General features: G+C 61.9%; 4 protein-coding genes and 1 non-coding gene across 9 annotated transcripts in view; 2 read left to right on the plus strand and 3 right to left on the minus strand.

Annotated features, from left to right (window-relative positions):
• Positions 1-796: 796 nt before the first annotated feature.
• Positions 797-5,995, minus strand: MCRIP2 (MAPK regulated corepressor interacting protein 2). Of its 2 annotated transcripts, none has more exons than XM_027117994.1 (5): positions 5,832-5,995; positions 5,609-5,726; positions 1,750-1,877; positions 1,413-1,514; positions 797-1,184 (listed from the first exon to the last, which is right to left on the minus strand). In XM_027117994.1, exons 1-5 carry the CDS (start codon positions 5,881-5,883, stop codon positions 1,114-1,116), a joined length of 471 nt encoding a protein of 156 aa, XP_026973795.1. In that variant the 5' UTR covers positions 5,884-5,995; the 3' UTR covers positions 797-1,113. The 2 variants fall into 2 exon arrangements, with proteins under 2 accessions (XP_026973795.1, XP_026973794.1); XM_027117993.1 differs by lacking the exons at positions 5,609-5,726; positions 5,832-5,995 and adding exons at positions 2,777-2,912; positions 5,286-5,597 and having other exon boundaries at positions 988-1,184.
• Positions 5,996-12,494: 6,499 nt separating this feature from the next.
• TRNAG-CCC (transfer RNA glycine (anticodon CCC)) lies at positions 12,495-12,565 on the plus strand. The gene has a single exon. It is a non-coding gene; the product is annotated as a tRNA-Gly (tRNA).
• Positions 12,566-12,978: 413 nt separating this feature from the next.
• On the plus strand, positions 12,979-14,743 carry METTL26 (methyltransferase like 26). Of its 2 annotated transcripts, XM_027118003.1 has the most exons (6): positions 12,982-13,266; positions 13,419-13,581; positions 13,803-13,862; positions 14,219-14,286; positions 14,375-14,453; positions 14,533-14,743. In XM_027118003.1, exons 1-6 carry the CDS (start codon positions 13,070-13,072, stop codon positions 14,578-14,580), a joined length of 615 nt encoding a protein of 204 aa, XP_026973804.1. In that variant the 5' UTR covers positions 12,982-13,069; the 3' UTR covers positions 14,581-14,743. The 2 variants fall into 2 exon arrangements, with proteins under 2 accessions (XP_026973805.1, XP_026973804.1); XM_027118004.1 differs by lacking the exon at positions 13,803-13,862 and having other exon boundaries at positions 12,979-13,266.
• Positions 14,744-14,871: 128 nt separating this feature from the next.
• Positions 14,872-19,394, minus strand: WFIKKN1 (WAP, follistatin/kazal, immunoglobulin, kunitz and netrin domain containing 1). Its single transcript, XM_027117999.1, has 2 exons — positions 17,394-19,394; positions 14,872-16,683 (listed from the first exon to the last, which is right to left on the minus strand). The coding sequence occupies exons 1-2, from the start codon at positions 17,562-17,564 to the stop codon at positions 15,202-15,204; spliced, it is 1,653 nt and encodes a 550-aa protein (XP_026973800.1). The 5' UTR covers positions 17,565-19,394; the 3' UTR covers positions 14,872-15,201.
• Positions 19,395-19,513: 119 nt separating this feature from the next.
• The window catches only part of RAB40C (RAB40C, member RAS oncogene family), a 30,708-nt gene continuing 28,730 nt past the window's right edge, over positions 19,514-21,491 (minus strand). For all 3 annotated transcript variants that reach the window (XM_027118000.1, XM_027118002.1, XM_027118001.1), the window contains one exon: positions 19,514-21,410. In XM_027118000.1, coding sequence (XP_026973801.1) covers positions 21,130-21,410 — 281 coding nt within the window. In that variant the 3' untranslated portion in view covers positions 19,514-21,129. The remainder of the gene's footprint in view (positions 21,411-21,491) is intronic.

Below are 21,491 nucleotides of genomic sequence, written 5' to 3' on the forward strand. Positions count from 1 at the left end.
GGGGCGGGGCCTGGTGAGTGACCGCGCTGGTGGTCTGGACCCCCACCTCACCAGCTGTTTCTCGGGGCGCCCCCAAACCTTGCCCGACCACTTCCTCTTCTCTGCTGTCGTGCCCCGGGGCATAAGGAGCCTCCGCCCCCAGGCCTCTGCGGCCACTCCCAAGCTGGGACCCCCTGGGGGTACTCTAGCGCCACCAGCTGTGGGATCCGAGAAGGTTCCTGACTCCCTCTGGGAGACATCTTTGTATAGGGTATGAGACGCAGCACAGAAATTGTGAGCTGCACTTGGCAGGAGCTGTCTCCACCTACCCTGTTGCTACCTAGCTCTCTGGAGGCACGTGTGTCAGACGCAGGCAAAGTCATCTGGCCCCACAGGCAAAGCAATGTCCTACAGGACCCCGAGGGCTCCCCACCAGACCTGGAGGATTCAGAGACAGCACCAGGCGTCCTGAGACCTGACCGCAATTCTGGGTGGCTGGGGCGCCATCTCAGGGCCAGTTATGTAACATTTCTGGGTCTTGAGGCCGGGTTCAGACACCTGCCAATGACTACGGGGGTGGGGGGTGCGGTGTCAGGTGGGGCGCGGTGGCATTTATAGATTTCTATGCAAAATGACCTGGCCCAGGACACAGGAAGGCAGCTGGGCAAGAGGCTGGGGGGGACCAAATTTAGACAAAGCTTCAGCTGTAAAGAGATGAGGCTACAATGGAAGGTTGGGCTGGGCCTGGTGCTGGGGCACAAGCGCCCCCCCGCCGCATCCACCCCCCACCACCCCCAAGTAAAGGCCTTTCCAAAGGGCAGTTTCTCAACTTTATTAGCCTGGAGCTCCTCCCTGCCAGCCCCACAGGCTGGTCCCCGGGCACAGTGAGCAGGACTGAGGTCAGACAGTTTCAACCCCTGGCCTCTGGCAGCCTGGAACAGCTGGGCCAAGGGGTCAGCAGGAGCAAAAGTCCAAATTCTGGCACTTCAGGTGTGGCCGGCTCCTGGCCAGGCCCAGGGTGAAGCACGGCACACCGCAGCGGGTGGACAGGGTGCCGTGGTCCTCTCCTGGCAGAGGGTCCAGCGTGGGGCAGGGCCAGGCCCTGCATGGGCAGCGTTCCTTCCAAAGCTGCGACTAGGAGCAGTTGGTGATCCTGGCCAGGAACTGCTGTGCCCACCACTCGTCCAGGTCGATGGGTACGAAGTCTGCAGGGGGGCAGAAGGCTGGGCAATGATGTGCCTCCCAGGCTGACTAGCGTCTCCCACCTCGAGCTGACCACAAGCCCCTCACCCAGACCCCAACTGTAGTAGATGCTGGGAAGAATTGGGTCAGGCTCCAGTCCTCTTCCCAACCCCCTGGGGCAAGAACCTGGCTGAGCCAGATCAGGGTTGGAGGAGGTGGAGGGGACACCCTGAGGGCGGGGGAGGGCTCACTCTGCAGCCGGGGGTTGGGGGTCCTCTCCACGTATTGCACTGGCCTCGGCCCGCTCTCACCGGCTGGGCCACCACCCAGCTGCTGCTCCACTTGCTGCCAGGCTGTGGGGAGAGGATCGTCAGGCTGAGCCAGGCCCCTGGCACTGTGTCTCCCACCCCAGGGCATGGTGGCTACCCTGGACCCCAGCCCAGAACTGGGAGTGGGCAGCCTGCTGGATGGTCACAGGAGAAACAGGCAGAGAACCCAGGAAGAGCCCAGGCCTCTGGCAACTTCGAGTGAGGTTACAGTGGGAAAAGGACCAGTGGCCCAGGTCACACTCTCGGGCCTCAGCACTACCTTCGGACACAAATCGGACGTTCTCCTCGTGAGCCAGTGTGTAGGTCTCCTGGGTTCCCTTGAGGGACGGGGATGTGGCAGGTGGCCGCCGGCCATTCACCCGATTGAACACGAGCCTCGGCCCTGGACTGCAGGAAGGGGGAAGAGATGGTCAGCAACTGTTCCAAGCCCAGGTGTTACCTGGCAGAGCTCCCGGAGCAGCCTCAGGCCACCCTCACCACCCCTGGGCCAAGCCCAGCCTGGGCACTTCCCTGAACCACAGGAAGGCTGTGTGCTGCAGCCAGTGGCCAAGGCCTTTGTCGTGCAGGCCTGCGCCCCCAGCAGCTCAGTTCACAACTGCAGCCCCCCGACCCTGAGCCAGGCCTAAGACTGCAGGGGTGGAGTGGGGCCTCTCTGTGTCCCCAGATCCCCTGCAGAGCTCCATGCTCAAGGCACATAGGCGGCCCTCCAAGGGTCTCAGGCACCCCCACTGCCACCAGCCACCCACCTCCCCTGGACCAGCCAGGCCTCCATCACCCTAGGTTTTGACCTGCGTAAAGGTCACTTGGCCCAACCCCACCCACCAGGCGCAGTTCTTGGCCACTTTCTCCCCCACAGAAGTCTCTCCATCTCACGATGCCCCCCAGTGTGGGATGAAGGACCCAAACAAGAGCTGACGGCCTTTGCCCTTCCCTCTCCCAGCTGCCCCAGGTCCCCAGGGACAGCTCCTGGTCTGGCTAGACAGCACCAAGTGCTGAGTGGGCCATCCTGAGTAGGGAGGGTGTGACTGCAACCCTGGCCCACCCCTGCAGGCCCCAGATGAGGGGCTATGCTCTTGCCCACGGGGGCAGGAATGCTGAGTAAGGAGATGGCCCTGGGTGCTGGAGCTCGGCCTGGTGGGCATTCGATGTCCAGGTGGCCACTGGGCCCATCCCGGCCAGCCGGGCCCAGGGCATTGGTTGGGCTGCCCTGGCCAGTGGCAGCTGGCCCAGCCCTGTGCACATGAAGCCCGGGACAGGGCCGTGGAGAGTGCGGGGCCCACACCTACAGCAGGAGGTGGGAGCCGGGAGTCCTGGGCTGCACGTGCCACTCCGCCAGGCACTCGCGGTCCCGCCGGCCTGCTCGCCATCCTGGGCTCAGGTGCCCCACCGCCGCTGGGGTTTCCTCCTCAGTTGAGAGGGGCACTAAAATAAAGAGGAGCGTCTTGAGGGGCACCAGTCCCACCAGCTCCAGGCTGGCAGGGTCAGGTGGCCACGTAGAATGTGGAGGGGCAGGGCTCCTCCCAGGCCTGAGCTATACCAACCAGAGGGCATAGCTATTTGTCCTTAACTGGAACAGCCCCTCGTCTGCTACCCTTAGCCCTAGAAAAATTTGGAGACTGAACATCAAAGAAGGAAAAAAAGAACTGCAGTCAAAGGCTGTAAATCGCAAGTACCTAGACGGTGGCCTGGCCAGGGCTGAGAAGGGGCCCCAGCAAGCGGGCACCTGGCCGCCCGCTGCCGGCAGTTACATAAGGCAGTTCTGCGGGCCCTCTGGGGGAAAGGGCACAGCTCCCTGTGCACCTATGGACGAGTCCAGCGTCCGTCTTCCCCACCCTTCTCTGTGCCAGCGCCCAGGGACTCGGCCCGCAGGAAAGCCCCGCCCACAGGCAAGCTCTGCCCACGGCAACAGCAGCACCGGAATCCCTGCTAGGTGCCTGCTGATACAGGCCTCGCTTCCTTTTACTTAACCCCCTTCACTACTCTCCAAGGTAGACCACCCACCCGTTTTCAGCCCAGGAACGTGGGTTCAAGAGAGAAGTGACCTGTCCAAGGTTACATGTGGTGAGTGGGTGGCAGCATCAGAACTCTATGCCTGTCTGACCCCAAAGCCCACAACCCAGTACAGCTTCCAAGCCCCCTCCTCCACCAGTCCACCTCCCCTGCACCATCAGGTGGCCCCATTTTCTCTTCTCCCCAACAGTTGATCTTATTCTCTCTCGCTGGAAGGGAGAACTCATCACAGGCACAGACTCATGTGGCCTGTCTACCACCACGGGCAGCGCCCGGCCAGAATCTGAGCCCGGACATTTAGCAGGTCAAATGCTTTGAGCACCTGTGGTGCACCAGGCACAGAGGGTGCAGCAGTGGCTCAGACTCCTTCCTCCTGGGCAAAGTCTGGGTGAGGGAGGGTGGACAGGAAGTCTGGGTGGAGTGATTTCAGAAGTTTCAGGGGCTCCTGGTGTGGAGGACCTGGTGGCTGCCCTGGCCTCCCAGCGGGGGTACTCTTCAAGGTCCCTGAGACTGGCAGGGGGCAGCTCAGGGAAGGAGTGACCTCAGAGGGAAGGGGGGACGGCATGACCAGCACACACTCTGCCTTCCTGCCACTCCCCTGTACTCACAGTGCCACACAGGACTGCAGCAAGCTGAGGGGCCAAGCACCAGCACCCCCCTGAACCCCGGGACCTGGCAAGTTGCAACATCTTAAGGGCTCTGCTTTGTCTTTCCCATCTCTCTCCCCAGCACCCTGATCCTGCCACAGATTCACATTTCCTTCCCCATTCCCCAGCAAAGGGGCCATGGAGGAAGCAACAAGTTTCTCCAGGTAAGGGGCGGGGAAGGCTCCCTGCTTGGGTGATTGGGGGGGGGGTCTACACACCTATGCCTTATTCCCTCCCCTGGGAGGTAGGGCGGCTGTGAGGACCAAGGCTGATGTCACAGGCAGTGTCACAGCACAGCTGGGTCCTGGGAAATGCCCCCCAAGGTCCCACTCACCCCTCTCCCCAGGATGCACTTGTGGCCGGCCTGGAACATTTTCCTCACTAGGACCAGTCTCAAAGTGTCAACATGCTCCTAGCAGGAGGCCCCAGGAAAGGGCCTCAGCCAAGAAGGGTCCTCACAGGCTGCCCGCACCTGTGGCATCTGAGGCCAGTAACTGAGGGAGAAGGTCAGGCTGTGGCCTGCAGCACACAGCTCCCACCTCTTAGCCAATCCTGGAAGCTGTTTGTTCTCAACTTGGGAAGAAATCCCAAGGCCTGGTCAGCGCTGCCTCCGGGCCCTGAGTCTGCTGCCCCCACCCATCCACAGCCCAGCTCAGGAGCCCTCAGGCCTGTGTGGGCCTGGACTAAGCCCTGGGCCCAGAACATGCATAGAATAAATGAAACCAGAAGCCAGGACCTGAGCCAAAAAGTGAAAGGTTCAGTCCTGGGGGATGGAGGATATGACCTCCAGGTCACAGTCACTTGGAGGCCAAAGTGGTTGAACTGAGCCTCCTATGGCAAAAATGCTGGTCAAGAAAGGCGGAAAAACCACAACTCCAGCAAGCCCCGAGCATCTGCGGGGGTCTCCGCGCCCAGCCAGGGTGTTTGGGGTGAAGGGCAGAGGCAAGCAGTGGCCTGGCAGGGCCAGAGGGAACCACGTGCACTTCTCCCCCAGCTGCCCCGCAAGCACGGTGCTGGCAGCCTCCAGCCGCGGGCAGAGGCAGGCCACCTGCGGGCCAGCGTCCTGGGCCACCGCGCTCCCGCCCTCTAGGGCGAGTCCCCAGCAGTTCGTCTCAAGCCCCAAGGTCGGCCCAGGCACCTGACTTAGCCGCCCGGAGCCCCTCAGATCCAGGAGCCGGTCGGCCTTCTCCCGACTCGGGGTCCGCGGGATCCCAGAGGACTCGGAGGTGTGTCACGCACATCCGGTCCAGCCCCCTCGGACCCAGCCAGGTGCCAGGTGAGGCGGAGGTGCGGTGCCAGAGCTGCACGCGCGGGCGGGGTCGGCGTGCTCCGCCCCCTCCGCGCCCGCCCGGAGCGTGTGGCCCGATCTCCGCTAACCTTTCCCCAAGGTCACCCTCAAGGCCCCGCGGCGGCCGGCGGGGGAGGGGAGGGCCGGGCTCCGGCCGCGGCCGCGCGTCTCACCTCGACAGGGGCCAGGGTCCCGGCGGCTGCGCCCGTGGGGGCTGCGGGGTCGGCGGCGCGAGATGCCGGCATTTCAGGAGCTCGCCGAGCCTGCTCTCCACCTGCTGCTGCGTGGGACCTGCAGGCACGGGCAGGACGCGTCAGCCGCCGTCGCGCTGGGGGCGGGCAGCGCGTGCGGAACTCCGGTCGTCCCCTCCCTACCTTACCCGCCCCCGCTGCGCACCTGTGCGCCGCTGCGCGACTAGCTTGCTGGGTCCCTTGGTGATGGTGTACATGGTGCGGAGGGGCCGCAGCGCGCCCGCGCCCTCCGCGCCCTCCCCGCCCGCCGGCCCGCGGCCAGATCTCGCGCCCTCCGACCGGCTGACACTCGGCGGGTGCCGAGGGCGCGGCCCCTTTAACGGGCGGCCGGCGCTGCGGGGAGGGGGCGGGCCCGCCACACACCCCCGGCCCTTAAAGGGCCCGCGCCGAGGCACGCGGCAGGGGTGGCGCTTGGGCCTTTGGGAAACTGGCTGGACCCGCGGCGGGGCCCGAGGCTGGGGTTGGGCGGCCGCAAGCAGCGCCCACCCCTCTGGCCCAAGGCCTAGGTCAAGGAAGTTCCCTGAGGCCTGGGCCGCCGTCCGCCACAGGAGGCTACGGGAGCCATAGGCACACAGACGTGGCGAGGTTCTGGCCCAGGCCCTCGGTGATGTCCAAGGAGCTGAGGCATTGACAGATGCTGGGAGTGAGCTGTGTGGACCCTGGAAGCAAGGGTATTCCCACTCACGTCGGAGACACTCCTCCAAGGTGCCTGGGTGGGCCTGGGCCAGTGTGCCGGTTCACCCAGTCATGGGACTGAGGGGGTCAGAGATGAGAAAAGGCGGTCAGCCCCCGGGTTCGGGCAGACATGACGCCGTGGGAATCTCCCTTTCATCCCATGGGGCAGGAGCAGAAAGTACATTCTGCCGCAGCTCAGCCTTCCATGCTGATGTTTGCCCCCAACCCCAGGGAGGTGGGAGGCCACTTACCAATCCAGGAGCATCGTGGGGGCTGGATCCTGGGGATGGAGAAGGTGGGTGAAGCAACCCAGTTTATGTCATTCCACAGGGGAGAAAGAGCACTTACTCCTCCAAATCCCCCAGGCAGTGGGGTCAGCCGCAAGACCTACTTCAGTGACAGTGCCTCAGGAGGAGCCAGACCTGCCTGCCGGAGGAGAGCGGTTGCTGTGCCCTAATCTGCCAGGCAGGCCCTTCCCTGGGGACTCTACCCACAGGGTTCCTTCCTGAGAATTAGATAGAGATGCCCCTTCCTCCCAGTTCACAGGCTGCTTCGGGCTGCCTCAGGCTGCCAGTGGGGGCAGGGTCATCACAGGGTCTCACACACAGCAGCCTGGGTTGGGGGAGGGGGAACCACACAACTCTTGGGTTTGTGAGCCTGAGGGCCTTTTGGATTCTGCAGGAGGCACCCATCTTCCCTTTGGTTGAGTTCAATCCTTAATGCCCCCCCCCCAAAAAAAAACTCTGCCTGGGGTCATCCAGGGGGTGTGGCATCCGCCTCAGAGGCTTGTGCAACCACGTTGGTCCCTCAGGGCTCCTACACTGCTCCCACAAGTATTTGGGGAGGCTCAGTCGGGCCAGCACCAGAGCCTGGGGTGTGTCTCAGTCTGGGATCCGCTGCCCCAGGGGGCAAGGGGGCTTCCCCTCAGCACTGTGGCCCAGTGGGTTCCTGGAGGGCACCTAGCGCAACTACCCCCACACCCCACACCTGAGCGGGCCTGAAGCCTCCCACCCAGGCAGGGCTGAGAAGCCAGGTCAGGGGCTAGAGCACATCTTTCTCCTCGTATCCTGTCCAGACAACAAGTACTGTGTACAACATGGCGGGGGTGGGGGGGCGGCAACCAGCGGGAGGATGCCCCCAACCCCCTACCCCATGCACCTGTGTAGCTGCTGGTTGAGGTGGGGGCACTGGGCCTGCTGGGGCTCCTTCAGGGAAGTCTGCTTCCTGGGGCAGCTGTGCTGTCCTTCCTCCCAAGTCCCCCATAGCCCCTTGGCTCTGTGCCTTGTTCTACCCAAGGCCAAAGGATAAGACCCCTATCCCCGGCCCCAGCTGCCCACTCTGTGGGGCTGGGCTGAGCAAAGCCTGTGACCCTGAGAGGGGAGAGCATGCCCAGGGAGTCTGGGCATGAGCACAGCCCCTGGCCAAGCTGGCCCCCCTTTCCACCCGAGGTGCCCATCCCTCGTCCTGCCCCCCAGTTGTGTCAAGGCCACCACGCTCCTGCCCTGGTCTATGCTGGCTGCCCTGGTCTCCCTGGTGGCCTCGAGCACAATGCTAACTCACTCAGGCTGGGTGAGGGGCCCGCAGGGTGAGGGGCCTGGGCGGGCCTGTGTCCTGAAGGCATATGTTCTGGGCAGAAGGAGCCAGGCCCTGGGGTGGGGGAGTACCTCTCCCCAGGTTGACATGAGAGCTCCTCCTCTCCCAGGCACCGCCTCAGGCCAGGGTGAAGAGGGGAAGGACAGGGCCTGTTGATGAGCAGATAGGCCTGGCCTTGATGGTGGACAAGGCTGCTAGACTGTAATGTCCCAGCCCTGCCTACGGGCCTTGTCTGATGTCAAAGGTTGGGTCCAAGACCCCTTGGAAGGGCTCCAGGAAAGAGGAGCAGAACAGAAATGGTCCCGACAGGCAGGAGAGGAGGGGGTGCAGGACAGGCTGGGCCTAGGGGAGAAGTGAGAGAACCCAGAGGTCCCCAAAAGACACTGAGCTAAGGGAGAGGGGAGCCAGGGAGAGAAAGGCCCGGTTGTAGGGGACAGGCAGCAGAGGAGGGCAGGGAGGAGGGTGGGGCTGATCTCCCCCTGAGGCGCCTTTCCAGCCTCACTGCTCCCAGGACTCAAGTGTGAGACCTGCTCTGGCCCCGGGACAGAGCCAAGGGGCGTGGGGAGGGCCCAGCCAGAGCCTGGGAGAGGTCAGGGTCTGGATGGGCCTGCAACCAAGATCTCAGTTTGGTTCTCCTGTTAGGGTAGGAACCCTGGCCAGCCTGGCCTTCCCTGGACTACACTGTCCATGACGGTGTGCCACCCTGCTAAGCCCCCGTAGAGATAGCATCTTGCAGCCGGCAACATTCCCTATTGTCAGAGAGCCTGGAAACCCATCCTGGAATTGGAGTCATGGGCAGTTGAAGAGCAGGCAGGGGCCTCACCCAGCAGGCTGAAAAAAATGGGTGTCATAGTAAGGAAAGGCCTTTACCTCACTGACCCCAGTTAATCATAATAAAAACAAGTATTGGTTTTTCTCTTCTAAAAGCCTCTAAATATGATAAAAAAAATGTCATGTTAGAAGAGAAAGATGTTTAAGTTTTCAGTCATCCTCCATCATTTTTCAGATCTGAAATCCATGCCCTCACCAACCCAGACTAGAGGATGGGCTTCTGCCAATAAAGGGTGATCGGTGGCCCCCAGGAAAGGCTCCGGCTGGATGCTGCCACACCTGCCACCGAGTTTCTAGGGATTGCCCATTCCTTTTTTTTTTTTGACCTCGTGGCTTGCAGGATCTTAGTTTCCTGACCAGGGACTGCACCTGGGCCCTAGCAGTGAAAGTGTCGAGTCCTAAACACTGGACCTCCAGGGAATTCCCAAGGGATTGCCCATTCCCATACCCAAGTGCAGTGAGTTGAACAGTGGCCCCCCAAAGATACATCGCCCAGAACCTCAGAACATGACCTTATTTGGAATAATGGTCTTTGCAGATATAATTAAAGCAAGGATTTCGAGATAAGGTCATTCTGGATTAGGATGGGCCCTAAATCCAATGATGAGTGTCCGTGTAAGAGAAAGGAGAGGTATATTTGGACACAGAGAGACACAGAGAAGACCAGGTGAAGACAGAGGCAGAGACTGCAGTGAGCCTGCACAAGCCCAGGAACGCCTGGAGCCACACAGAAGCCGGAAGCTGTGATCACGAAAGGGCTTCCTGTAGGGCCACTGGAGGGAGCTGACATCTTTATTTTGGGCTTCTGGCCTGCAGAACTGTGAGAAAATAAATTTTTGTTTTAAGTCACCAAGTTTTGGGGTAATCTGTTATACTAGCTCTAGAAAATTAACATACAGAGGGAAGCAGTAGTGGGTGACGGTGAGGGAATGGGAGGGGAAGTGCCCAGGGTGCAGCACTGGAGGGCTTGGGAGGAAGTTCAGTGAATGGTGGGCACATGGGCCTGGACCTCAGGAAGGAAGCTGGACCCTGCTGTTGGCTCTGGACACTAGGGGGGCTTACTCCACAGCCCTCTGTAGATGAGCATGACTAGCAGGAGAGGCCCCTCCGGCTCCAACAGTAATCCGCAGGAGACACAACCCCAGGAGGTACCACTGAGCACAGGCCCAGGTCTGGGACACTTCCAGGTGTCCCATGTTCAGCATCCCCTGGGGGACTTGGACCCTCCCAGAGTCTGACACACATCTGGCACTTTACAGGAAATGTGTGCTCACACTTGTTCACCCAGCTCACACATGCTCACATGCATGCATTCACACACACACACGCACTGTAGCAAAGGCCACCGCTTGGCTGCACCCAGCTGCTTCTGTCCCAGGCTCTGAGCTTGGAGAGTGCAGAGGGCAGGTGTCAGTTCCCACAGCATCCAGTCCAGAGTGATGAACGTGGCAGGGGGACGTCAACCTGAGGTCAAGTGCCGTTAAACAGAAGACGTTGCAGGGCATGTGGGCAGTTCCTCAAGCAGCACCATACAACATGGGGGAAGCAGGCTCCTTCTCTCTTACAGGACATGAGTGTAAAGGAAAAACTTCTTTTTCTGTACTCACAACACTTCTGACACCAAAAGTGGGGGGGTGGTTCTTATTGGTTCTCTAGTGAGAATGCTCTAGTTCTCTTTGGACACCAACTGGGTGTCCGACAATTTAACTGGATTCTAACTCTAACTGCCCAGCGTCCACACAGACCCACGGGCTGAGGGCTCAGTCCCTCAACACCACCCCCCACCCCCGCAGACGCCAATGAGGAGTCCAGGCTGTCACCTGTGCTTCTGAGCAACCAGATGTAAGTCAGGGTTCCCACTACCCCCTCCTTGGGTTCCATAACTTGCCAGAATGGCTCACAGAACTCAGGGGAACATTTTACTTATATTTACTGGTTTATCATAAAGGACACGACTGTGGAACAGCCAGGTGGAAGAGATGCCCTGGGAAGGTGTGAGGAAGGGGTGCGGAGCCCCCACGCCCTCCCTGGGAGCCACCCTCCCAGCACCTCCAAGTTCACCATCTGGAAGCTCCCTGAACCCCTCTATTTGCGATTTGTGTGGAGGCTCCATTACAAGAACAGGGCTGATTAAATCATTGGCCATTGGAGATTAGCTGTGTCTCCAGCCCCTCCCCCTATCAGGAGTCAGAAGTCTGAGTAGGGCAGAAAGTTCCAACCCCCTAATCACAGAGTTCCCCTGGCAACCAGCCCCCATCCTCCAAGAGTCACCTCAATGGTATAAATCCAGGTAAGGCTGAAAGAGGCTTGTTATGAATAACAGATGCTCCTCTCACCCCATCACTCACGAAATCTTCAGGGTTTTAAGAGTTCTATTCCAGGAACCAGGACGAAGACCAAATATCTGTCTCTTATTATACTATAATATGACAGAGTGGCCCGTGCCCAGGAATGCCATGTTAAGTCACCAGGAAGCGTGGTGCCTCTCGAGTGGGCAAGGAGGGCTGAGGGGCCTGGTTGGTGAGGCCTCAGATGACCACTGATCATTACAGGTGACGGTCAGGGATTCACATTGAGGGACACCTCTTCTCCACCTGGAGACACAGAAAATGCTCAGCCAACAAACTAGGAGGTGAAGCAAAAGTGACTCAGGTAATGAAAACTCAGGGCCATGAAATGGGAAAGTCAGCTACGAAAAAAGGGTGGTCGTAATGCAGAATGCCAAAGGGGTTGTCTGGAGGCCGACGCACTGAGTGGAATTTTCGCATCTCCCGTCCCTAAGATGCAAGGTTGTCCTCCTTTTCTGACCACATTCAGACAGCGGCCTCTGGTCCCACTCTGCATGCCCCCTCAACAGCAATCCCAGGCTAAAGTCTCGGTCAGTGCCATTCTCAGAGCTCTTGTCAGAGCGACGTTGGGTATGGGGGGAGGGGTGTCTCACGCGAGAAAAAGTGCCCAGCAAAGGAGATAAGCTAGTCCTGACTGCAGAGCACGGTCTCCAGCCTGCTGAAAGGGCCCCTTCTGAGACATGGGCCCCAAGAAGACAACCAGGGAAAAACCGTGGACACAACACAAATCGGCCTCCCACTTGACTCAGAGGTCACTGACCCCGCACAACATCCGTGAACCCTAGGCTAGCGCTGGTCATCTCAGTGTCACTGAGAAGCCCTGAGCATCACAGGCTCAGTTCCGGCAGGCTGGGCCCGCCCCTCCCGGAGTCCCACCAGCCGCAAGGAGCCCCGCCAAGCACAACCCCGCCCACATAAGAGCCCCGCCCCAGAACCCCGCCCAGCTGCAGCCCCAGCCCCGCCCCAGCGGAGCCCAGCCCACCACAGGGAGCTCCGCCACACAACCCCACCCACCCGCAGCCTCCGCCCAGCCAGGAGCCCGCCCCAGCCACGAAGGCCCTCCCATGGCCCCGCCCCCACAATTTCCGAATGCCGCGGTTGCCGTGTTTTCCACAGAGCACGCTCGAATCCAGTCGGCTGCAAGCCCAAGTAGCTCATCCCCGCTCCTTCCCCTCGAGTGCTGGGTGCCCGAGCGACACCCCGAGCCCCCCCACCATCGCGGACCCCGCCAAACCTGGTGCACCTAACCATTAGCGATGCATGCGCACCAATGTCTCTGCGCAGAGCCGGGAAGGCCAGTGGAGGAGGCTAGTAGTTGCGTCACAATCACCTAAGTCTCGCGGGCGAGTTGGTTACCAGCAGCGCCGCTGGTGTAGTGGTATCATGCAAGATTCCCATTCTTGCGACCCGGGTTCGATTCCCGGGCGGCGCATGTTGTATTTTTTTTTCCCCTCAACTCAAAAAAACCCCGAGAGATTTCATAAAGGAAAGAAAGACTAGAGGGAAGTATCCCATTCCGATGCGACACGAACAAGACTACTTTGGAGTAACAAGCGCTATGAAAATGTGCCAGGACAGCCACGGGCACGGGGTGCTGAGCCAATGGGTGCCTGTAAACCAGCCCCCCCAAGCTCCTCGCCCCGTCCCCCTGCGGAGGCCGCGGCTCGCTACCCGCCTCTGCGGCTGCGGGGCCTTTAAGGCGCGGCGCGTGGCCTCCTGGGAATTGTAGTCTGTGGGTGTGGGGGGGGCGCCGGCTGCTCGGCGGCTAGGCCACAGCTCCCGACGGGCCCCGCGGTGCCGGACTACCACTCCCGACGGGCCCCGCGGACCACAGCACCACTCCCGACGGGCCCCGCGGTGCCGGACCACTACTCCCGACGGGCCCGGCGGTGCTGGACTAACACTCGTAACGGGCCCCGCCGCGCGGGACTAGAAGATGCTCGTGGCGGCGGCCGCCGAACGGAACAAGGAACCCATCCTGCGCGTGCTGCAGCAGTACGTGGACCCGGCCCAGCGCGGCGTCCGCGTGCTCGAGGTGGCCTCGGGCTCTGGCCAGCACACGGCCCACTTCGCGCGGGCCTTTCCCCACGCCGAGTGGCAGCCGTCCGACGTGGACCAGCGCTGCCTGGACAGGTGCGGCGGGAAGGCGGGACCCCGGGGGTGAAAATGTGCCCCGTCCCGCTGCCCTGGATCCCCACGCTATTGTGATTCCTCTAAGCCTCCCCCAAGTAGTGTTGCAGAAATGGCTGCACAGGCCACCCCACCCACGGGCTGCCTTCCCGCAGCATCTTGGCCACCACTCAGGCCCAGGGACTGCCCAACGTGAAGGCCCCGCTGTACCTGGACGTGAGGTGGGATTGGGAGCAGTGGGGCGGGATCCTGCCGCAATCTTTGGACCTGCTACTCTGCATCAACATGAGCCACATCAGCCCCCTGAGCTGCACCGAGGTCTGTGGGAGCGTGGGTGAGCTACCCAGGGGCCACCCACCTGCGTCGTGCGGCATTCCTTCCCCTGCACTGGGAGGGAGCGGGATGCCAGGTTTGCCCCGAATCAGAGACAGGGCACTCAGGCCGGGGGAGGTCAGGCTGAGATTCCAGTACTGGGCCCAGGGCTCTTTTGGGCCCTGGGGAAGGCTCCTCACTGCTCTCCTGCTTCCCCCACTTCCCAGGGGCTCTTCAGAGCAGCAGGACACCTGCTCAAACGCAAGGCGCTCCTCATCACCTATGGGGTGAGTGCTCCTGCCTGAGATGGGCCTCTCCTGGCAGGACCACCCCAGCCAGCCTTGGCTGTCCCCGCCTTTCAGGACTCCTTTCTTGTCTCCGTATTTTCAGTTGCCCTTTTCCCTAGCTTCCCATTATCACTGAAACACACCCAGGCCCTCCCCTCTCCAACACTCCTGTCATCTGCCAGTCTTTCTGCACCCCGTTGGCTCAGCAGCTGGTCCTCAGCTGTCCCGCTCTGGGAAGCAATGAGGGGTGTGTCCTTTCCATTCTGTGGGTGCCATCCTGCAAGTCTGCCCAGTGGATGACAAGGGATGGCTGAGCCTGTGGATAGTAGACAGAATCGTGTTCTCTGTTTCCACAGCCCTATGCCATCAATGGGAAGATTTCTCCCCAGAGTAACGTGGACTTTGACCTCACCCTCAGACGCAGGTCAGAGCTGGGTGGGTAGGGGGTTTGGTTGGGGGGCAGGTGGGCTGGGTAGACCCCCAGGCCGATTCCACCTCCTTCTCTCCTGCAGGAACCCAGAGTGGGGGCTGCGGGACACGGCCCTTCTGGAGAACCTGGGCCAGGCCAGCCAGCTGTTCCTGGAGAGGATGGTAAGTGGGGAGGACTGTGGTCACAGGCAGCCTCCCTGGGGACCAGGAGCAGCTTCTCCAGCCAAAGTATCTCCCCCAGGTGGACATGCCAGCCAACAACAAGTGCCTCATTTTCCGGAAAGAGTAAACCCCTTCTCCGCCATGCCTGTGTCCCTGGGACAAACCCAGATCACCAGCCCCTACCACCCTGGGCCAGACTATGGGGACTGGCCCTCCCCAGACTGGGGATTCTTAGCTAGTAGCCACAGGGCTGCTAAGAACCTGGGAATAAAGTGTTTCCTGCTGTCCCATTGCTGGTATCTGCCATGCCTCCTCCTGGGAGCACTCCTGCAGGGTGCTGGGTGGGCAGGCTGTGTCTCCAAGGGTTCCATTCTGGGGACAAGAAGGGTCTGGCCTGTGGGTCAGGGCTTGGGGGCATCCTGGACTCTGCTGCTCCACTCGGGCAGAGAGGGGAGGGAGGGAGGAAGGACCCAGGGGCTGCTGAGACACGACTGAGCTGGCTGCCTGGCCCTCCAGCCATGGGAGGTGATACCCACTTCAGAGGCTGGTTCTCACTGGTGCTCCCTGGTGACCTCAGACTGGAGCCAAATCCCCGTGTGGTGGCAGGACCCCCAGCACAGGCAGGTTATGAGGTCCAGGACGCTTTTATTCAGGCGGAGGGCGGGGAGGGTGGGGCGGGCCGGGAGTGGGTGGTTTGTGGGGAGGGCGGGGTGGGGCGGGGAGGGCGGGGTGGGGCGGGGTGGGCGGGCTAGTCTTGGAAGCGGTTGAGCAGCTCGCAGGCCTTCCTCTCTAGCAGCTCCGAGATCTTCTTGATGCGTTTCTCGCTGGCTGCGCGGACGTAGCTGCCCGCATCCAGCATGGCCACGCCGTCTCGCACCTCGCCCATGATGACCAGCGGGCTGTCGCCAGCCGTCACGTTGGGGCAGGGGCAGGCCCGGTCCATACCGCTCAGCGTCACCTCCAGGTACTTGGTGCCCAAGAGCCTGAGGCCCATCTTGTCATCCTTGAGCACGTCGTCCAGGGCCACGCGAGCGATGCCGCCGCCGCCGCCCGCCTCGGGCTCCTCCAGCACCTCCGTGAGCCGCCCCACGATGGCGAAGTCGCTGCGGCACAGGCTGAGCGCCAGCTTGCTCCGGAGACGGCAGGCCCGGCAGGGCGGTGTCCGCGGTACGGGGCAGGCGTCCTCGCAGCTCTCGCGGCTCTCGAAGTTGTTGCCATTGCCCTCGCAGCCGCTGTACTCAAAGGGGTGGCACTGCTGTAGCAGCGGACTGTAGGCCCAGCGCGGCTCCCAGCCCTGGCAGGGGCCCTGCACGGCCGGCAGCACGCAGGCGTCCCTGGGGCCACGGGCGCAGGCCTGCTGGCACGCCTCATAGGTCTCGAAGCCCTGGGCACCCCCGGCACAGCTGCCAACTGGGAAGGTCATGCAGCCGCCCCGCTGCGGGTCAAAGTGCCAAAGGACCTGGCCAGAGGGGGTGCCGACACAGGCCTGCGTGGTGGGTAGGCATTGGGCTGGGGCGGCGGCCACTGGGGCCCCGTCCTCGGCCGGCTCCCGCTGGACCACGGAGAGCGGAAAGTCGGCCCGCAGCAGGCCAGCGGCATTGCGCGCGGTGCACGTGTAGAGGCCGGCGTCCTCTGGCCTGGCATTGTAAAGCACCAGCTGCCCGATGCTCGTGACCACCACGTTGCCATACATCTGGTCTGGCCGCATGATCAGGTTCTCCCGCTGGTCACTCTGCTTCTCCCAGGTTACAGCGGGTGGCGGGCGGCCACTGACGTCACAGTGGAGGCTGGCTGTGCCCCCTACATACACTGCCTGTGGGGAGGGGCTGCTGTAGAGGGCAGGCGGCACCAGGGCATCCCCGGGTGTCGGGCGGGCGGTGGTCTCGGGGGGCCCGGGGCTGCTGGGTGGCCTGCTGAGGACATGCTTGCAGGGCACGACGTGCAGGCGGAGGCCACGCAGGCAGGCCTCTGCATCCATGTAGCAGCGGTTGTAGTAGGTGAGGCCGTCCGAGGCGCAGGTGAAGCTGGGCTCCTTCTCACAGCGGTCACGGCAGCGGCACACAGGCTGCCCATCCCAGATGTCGCAGTCGGAGCCCTGCTGTGGGCACACGAAGCCATCACATGAGGCCGCCAGCTTGGGTGTGGCCAGGCCGCTGTCAGGGAAGCGGGCTGCCACGCAGCTCTGCAGCCCACACACGTTGGTGCAGCACTTCTCAGTGGCAGCGCAGTCCTGTGGAGGGGGCGGGCGCGGACAGCTCAGCGGACACCCAAATACCCCTCCCCCTTCAGCCCTGCCCCAGCATGCCCAGCAAGGGCAGTGGTGAGTCCCCTGCTGCCTCTCCCTGAATCTGTTTCCCCTCTGGGAGCCGAGCAGGTCCGCAGGTTTGCTTTCCATCTGGACAATGAACTACAACTGCCTGGCGCACCCATCACATAGGTCATCTCACTGGACCTCACGGAATCCTCAGACCCCTGGCCACCAGAGCAGCTTTTTTTGTTATCCCATCATACACATGAGGACACTGAGGCTCCGGGAGGACGTAAAAGTGCTCAAGGCCACTGCAGTGGTGCAGGGCTGGGCTGCAAAGGCGGGACCTCCAAACAGGTTCCCGCCTCTCTGCCCCGCTGGACCTGAAAACAGCTAGTTGCAGGGTGGGGGTGGGCAGGTCTGAGAAGTGAGAAGGGGGCCTCCAGTTTTCAGATGTGAAGGCAAAGACGGGGCGGCTGTCCCCAGGGCCCCTCATATGGAGCACAGTGTGAAACCCCAGCAGAAGAGTGGGGAGCCTGAGGAGGAAGTGACTTCCAGGGTTGAGGGTCCCCTCTGCAGGCAAGGCCTGGGGCGTGGGGGAGGTCCTGGCTTCTCCCATGCTGACCAGGGGCCCCCAACGTAGTCTGTCTCCCCCCCCAAGCTGGGCCAGTGGTGACAGTGCCTGTGCTCACCTGGTCTCTGACGCACTCACGCTCACAGGTGCTCTGGGCGTCCACCCACAGGTTGGGGCTGAGCTGGTTGGGGCACACACCCGGGTGGCTCCTGGGCCCCGGCGGCAGGCTGGCCCCCGCAGTCAGCCCAACCAGGAGCAACAGCAGCAGGAGTGGCCTCAGGGCCGGCATGGGGACCGAGGGACCAGGGGGTGGGGGGGGTGTGGCCGCTAGCCCCTCCTCAGGCCCTGCCGATCCCCACTCCCTGCAGGCATCCACCCTCCCAGATCTGTGATCAGTGCCCCTGCCCCCTGCCCCTGGACTCCCCTCTGTCCCCCAAGGTTGGAGCTCACAGCAGACGCTCAAGTCTCAGGCTGGGTGGGTTCCGGGTCTCTCCGAGCTGAGTCTGTGCCTGTGGCACCGGCCCCTCCCCCTCCTGGCCCCTCTGGTCAGCTCAGGGCAGGGGGCGGGGAGAGGAGAGGAAGGCTGGGGAGGGGCCAGCGCCCAGGAGCACAGAGACACTGGCCATGAGGGTCACCAAGGGGCGGAGAAGGGCGGCTCCGGCCGGAGAGAGGAGGGGGAAACGCTGTAACCGGAGCCCCTCCTCCCTCCAGGCCCTGGGATCAAAGCTGGCCTGCAAGAGGGGGCAGGGCTGGCCAACCCCTCTGGCTCCCCCATCCAACCCTGGGCCTGGGTCTTCCCCAGAGCAGGCCAGGCTGGACTGCCACCTGGTAGTCACTACGTCCAGGCAAAGGTGCAGGGGCTCTGTGTTAAGCCCAGCAACGGTGGGGTTCTGCTCCCTTCCCAAGGAAGATTCCACAACCTTCCCCATACCCCTTCTCGTGGTCACACCGTGCCAGCAGGTCTTGGGGTCAAATCTAAACCCTTCCTGCTGGAGGTGAAGCCTTTGCAGCACAAAGGTACCTGATGGGCACGGCCTGGGGGAGGCTGACGCATGGCAGAACTTTGCATTTAGAGAGCCTGCTTCCCGCCCCTTCTGAAACCCAGGCGCCTGTCTCCTGGTCCAGGCCCTTCCTCAAAGGGTTATGGTGCTTGCCAAAAAAGTGGGGTACTAGAGCAGTGGACAGGGAGGGAACGGTCTGTGTGTGCTGGCCGGCACAGGCGCCGGTCACAAGGGCTGTGGACACTAGAGACGCGGTGAGGGTGTTTACTTGGACTGATCTGAATCTCAGCGGCTGTGTGTGGCCCTGTGTGGGGCAGCACAGTCCTGAGAGAGATCAAGGGCATCTAAGAGCACCCTGAGAACAGCGTGTCCCAGGAGAGCTTAAGGAACTGCAAGGACCCAAAGGTCTTCGCCTGCCCCTCCAGGCCCGTGACATTCAGGAAGGATGGAAGCTCCTCCTGGGCGTGGGGGCAGCGGGGAGATCAAACGCAGCCACTGCCAGAATGTGCTTTTCCCAGGGGTCTGGAGCCCCAGGAGTGCCTGCTCTGAGACTGGATAGGAGAGTGTCCTGTGACCCTGTGTCTGACTGGCTGACCTGAGAGGCAGGGCAATAAGAGCCTGGTTTGGTCCAAATGAGACCAAGAGACACCCCAGGTGTGGAGGACACCATGGGTCCCCTGCCCTGTATAGCCACAGCCACAGGCAGTGGTCTTCAACCGTGTGGGCTACGTTCAGAGCAACTGCCCCCCTAACCCCAGCCCTGCTGACCTCCAGGGCGTCTGCCGCACCCCTGAGCAGAGCCCTACATACCCTTTTAAGTGGGTGGCTCTCCCACGGAGGGTGCTGGCCCCAAGGCCTGGGTTCTCAGTTGTGGTGAGTCTCGGGGGACAGTTCTTCTGGTCCACCACCTGCTCAAGCAGCAGAGGGAACCTGGTAGGCCCTGCCCAGGACACTAGTGAGGGCTCAGTATCCCAGGTTCTGGCCCTGGGGGCAGCAGGCAGTAGATGCTCCCAGCGGCCATGGGTTGAACTACTGCACAGGCAGGAACAGCTGGGGAAAGCTGCTTCCAGGTCCACCTAGAAACGCAGGGAGGCCTGAAACCCTTCCGAGCTCAGCAAGGGAGTCATGGGGGATGGAGCAGGAACAAAGCAGCCCTCTGCAGTGCCACCCCTCCAACCGCCACTCAGCCCAGTGGGTTAAAGCCAGACTTTCATTCACTCACAACGCAACCTGGAGGCCAGAGCTGAATTATGTTTACTACACAAAGAAACTAAAACTGTCCAAAACGAGCCCAGGAATAGTGCAAGTGTGGACAGCAGCAAAGGGTAGTGTTGATATGGTGAATGCAGGATCATCCGTTTCCTCAAAACAATGTCCAAAGAAGGGGCTCCTGCTGGCAGGACAGGATGGGTGGGGCCTCCTCTGCCCACCCAACCCTGCTGGCAGCCAGGCCTCAGCCAGGATCCTGCTCACAGGCGCTGCAGCCCCTCCCCACCTCACCTCCCATAACAGCAGCCCTCGGGGCACCCACCACAGAACAGTCCCGAGCAAGGGGGTCACAGGCCAGGGAGGGGCCCGTGGGCAGGAGGTAGAGTTGAGCACCAGTGACCTGTGGCCACGTCACCAGCCAGGTGGACGGAAGGAGGCCAGGCCTCCAGCTCAGGCTGGCCGGTGGGTCCTCGAGGAGGGGCTCAGCGTCCACCACTAAGAAACGGGTGAGAAAGGTTTTGGTGACATGTGACCTCACAGAGGGGTGCAACTGGGTGAGGAGCAGCTATGGGATCACACCCAAGGTCAGAAGACAGAAGCTGGCCAGAGAAGGGTCTAGACACCCCAGGAGGCAAGTGGGGCAGGCTCAGTCCAGACTTGCCCAGGGCCTGGTGGCCCCAGTGAGCACTGCCTACAAATAGCTCTGTGTCAACTCGGAGAGACGCCGAGCCAGTTTCATGCAGCAACAGATGTAAACGGAACTGAAGGTGCAGAATCACAGAACGAAGGTTGATGGCCCCCACGTGGGGAGAGAGGGAGCTGGGAAGGGACGTGGGGGGTGCACCCCGCTTCCCCTTTTCCAAGCAACGTGGGAACCTGCGAGTCGCCCCTGGCTCTGAACCCGTAGCTCCATGACACACACGGATGTCATCCAGGAAGGCCGGCGGGAGCCCTGGAAACTGCAGCTCCACCACGCAGACTACTGGGGCCCGCACCCTCAGCACATGGCGGGCACACTGACCACCATGCTCAGAAAGGCCAATGCATGTAGCTGGGGAGTCCAAGATTGCTGCCCAAAGCTTCCACATGTTCTCCACTGGCCCCCACACAGCCCATAGCCCCATGTGAAGTGTTATGTGAATTCAGATTCAAGCCTTGATGGTGGATTCTTTCCCATCTTTGCCTCAAACACCTCCTCTCTCCCAATGTCCCAAAGCTCGTCCCCTCAGCTGTCATGGGCTCACTGCGTGGTTGCACGGAGGCTTCCCTGCTGGTCCTTTAAAAATGTACAAAAGGGGTGAACCATCTTTTACATAAATAAGAAAGGGAACCTGGTCTCCCAGTCCCCAGGGACAGCCCCCTCACGGCTGGGGCCAGGCAGAGCCGCCTCCAGGGGTCTTCTCAGCCACACCTCGGGGTCCTGGGCGTGATCTGCCACCATCCCAGCAGCATGGCCCTCCACTGTCCTGTGGAGCTGGTCTGGCTGAGACCACCAGCCTACTAGGGGCATCCCCACGCTTCCCAGGAGGGACTGTGTGGCCAAAGTTTTCCCTGCACACAGCGCTGGGCCCAGCGCCCAGCCAGGAGCACTCCCCAAGCGTGAGCCCTCCCAGAGTGCATCTGGATGGGGCACAGCCTGCCGAGCTAGGAGATCTTGCAGTTGCTCCGCGAGCAGTTCTGGGGTGGGCTCTGGGGTGGTCGGATGGACTTGGACCGCTTGAGGCTGTTGCCCTTGCTGCCGCCGCCCCCTGCTCCAGTAGCCAGTGAGTAGGAGCGCCCGTGCATCATAACAGCGTTCATGCCATTGGCCATCGAGAAAGACTTGAGGTGGCTCTTGATGGTGACAGGAAGCGGGAGCTTGTCGATGAGGTGCACGGGGGTGCAGGAAACGATGGCCCGGCAGCAGAGGTCCTGCAGACTGAACACTGCAGGTGGGGGTCAGAAGATGGGGGGGCGGGGTCAGACCGTGGGGAGGGGATCAGACCATGGGCAGGTGGGCGTGAGGC

Source organism: Aethalodelphis obliquidens, unplaced genomic scaffold, assembly GCF_003676395.1.
Source record: "Aethalodelphis obliquidens isolate GAN/ISIS:26980383/991018 unplaced genomic scaffold, ASM367639v1 scaffold18, whole genome shotgun sequence".
NCBI classification, from domain to species: Eukaryota; Metazoa; Chordata; class Mammalia; order Artiodactyla; family Delphinidae; genus Aethalodelphis; species Aethalodelphis obliquidens.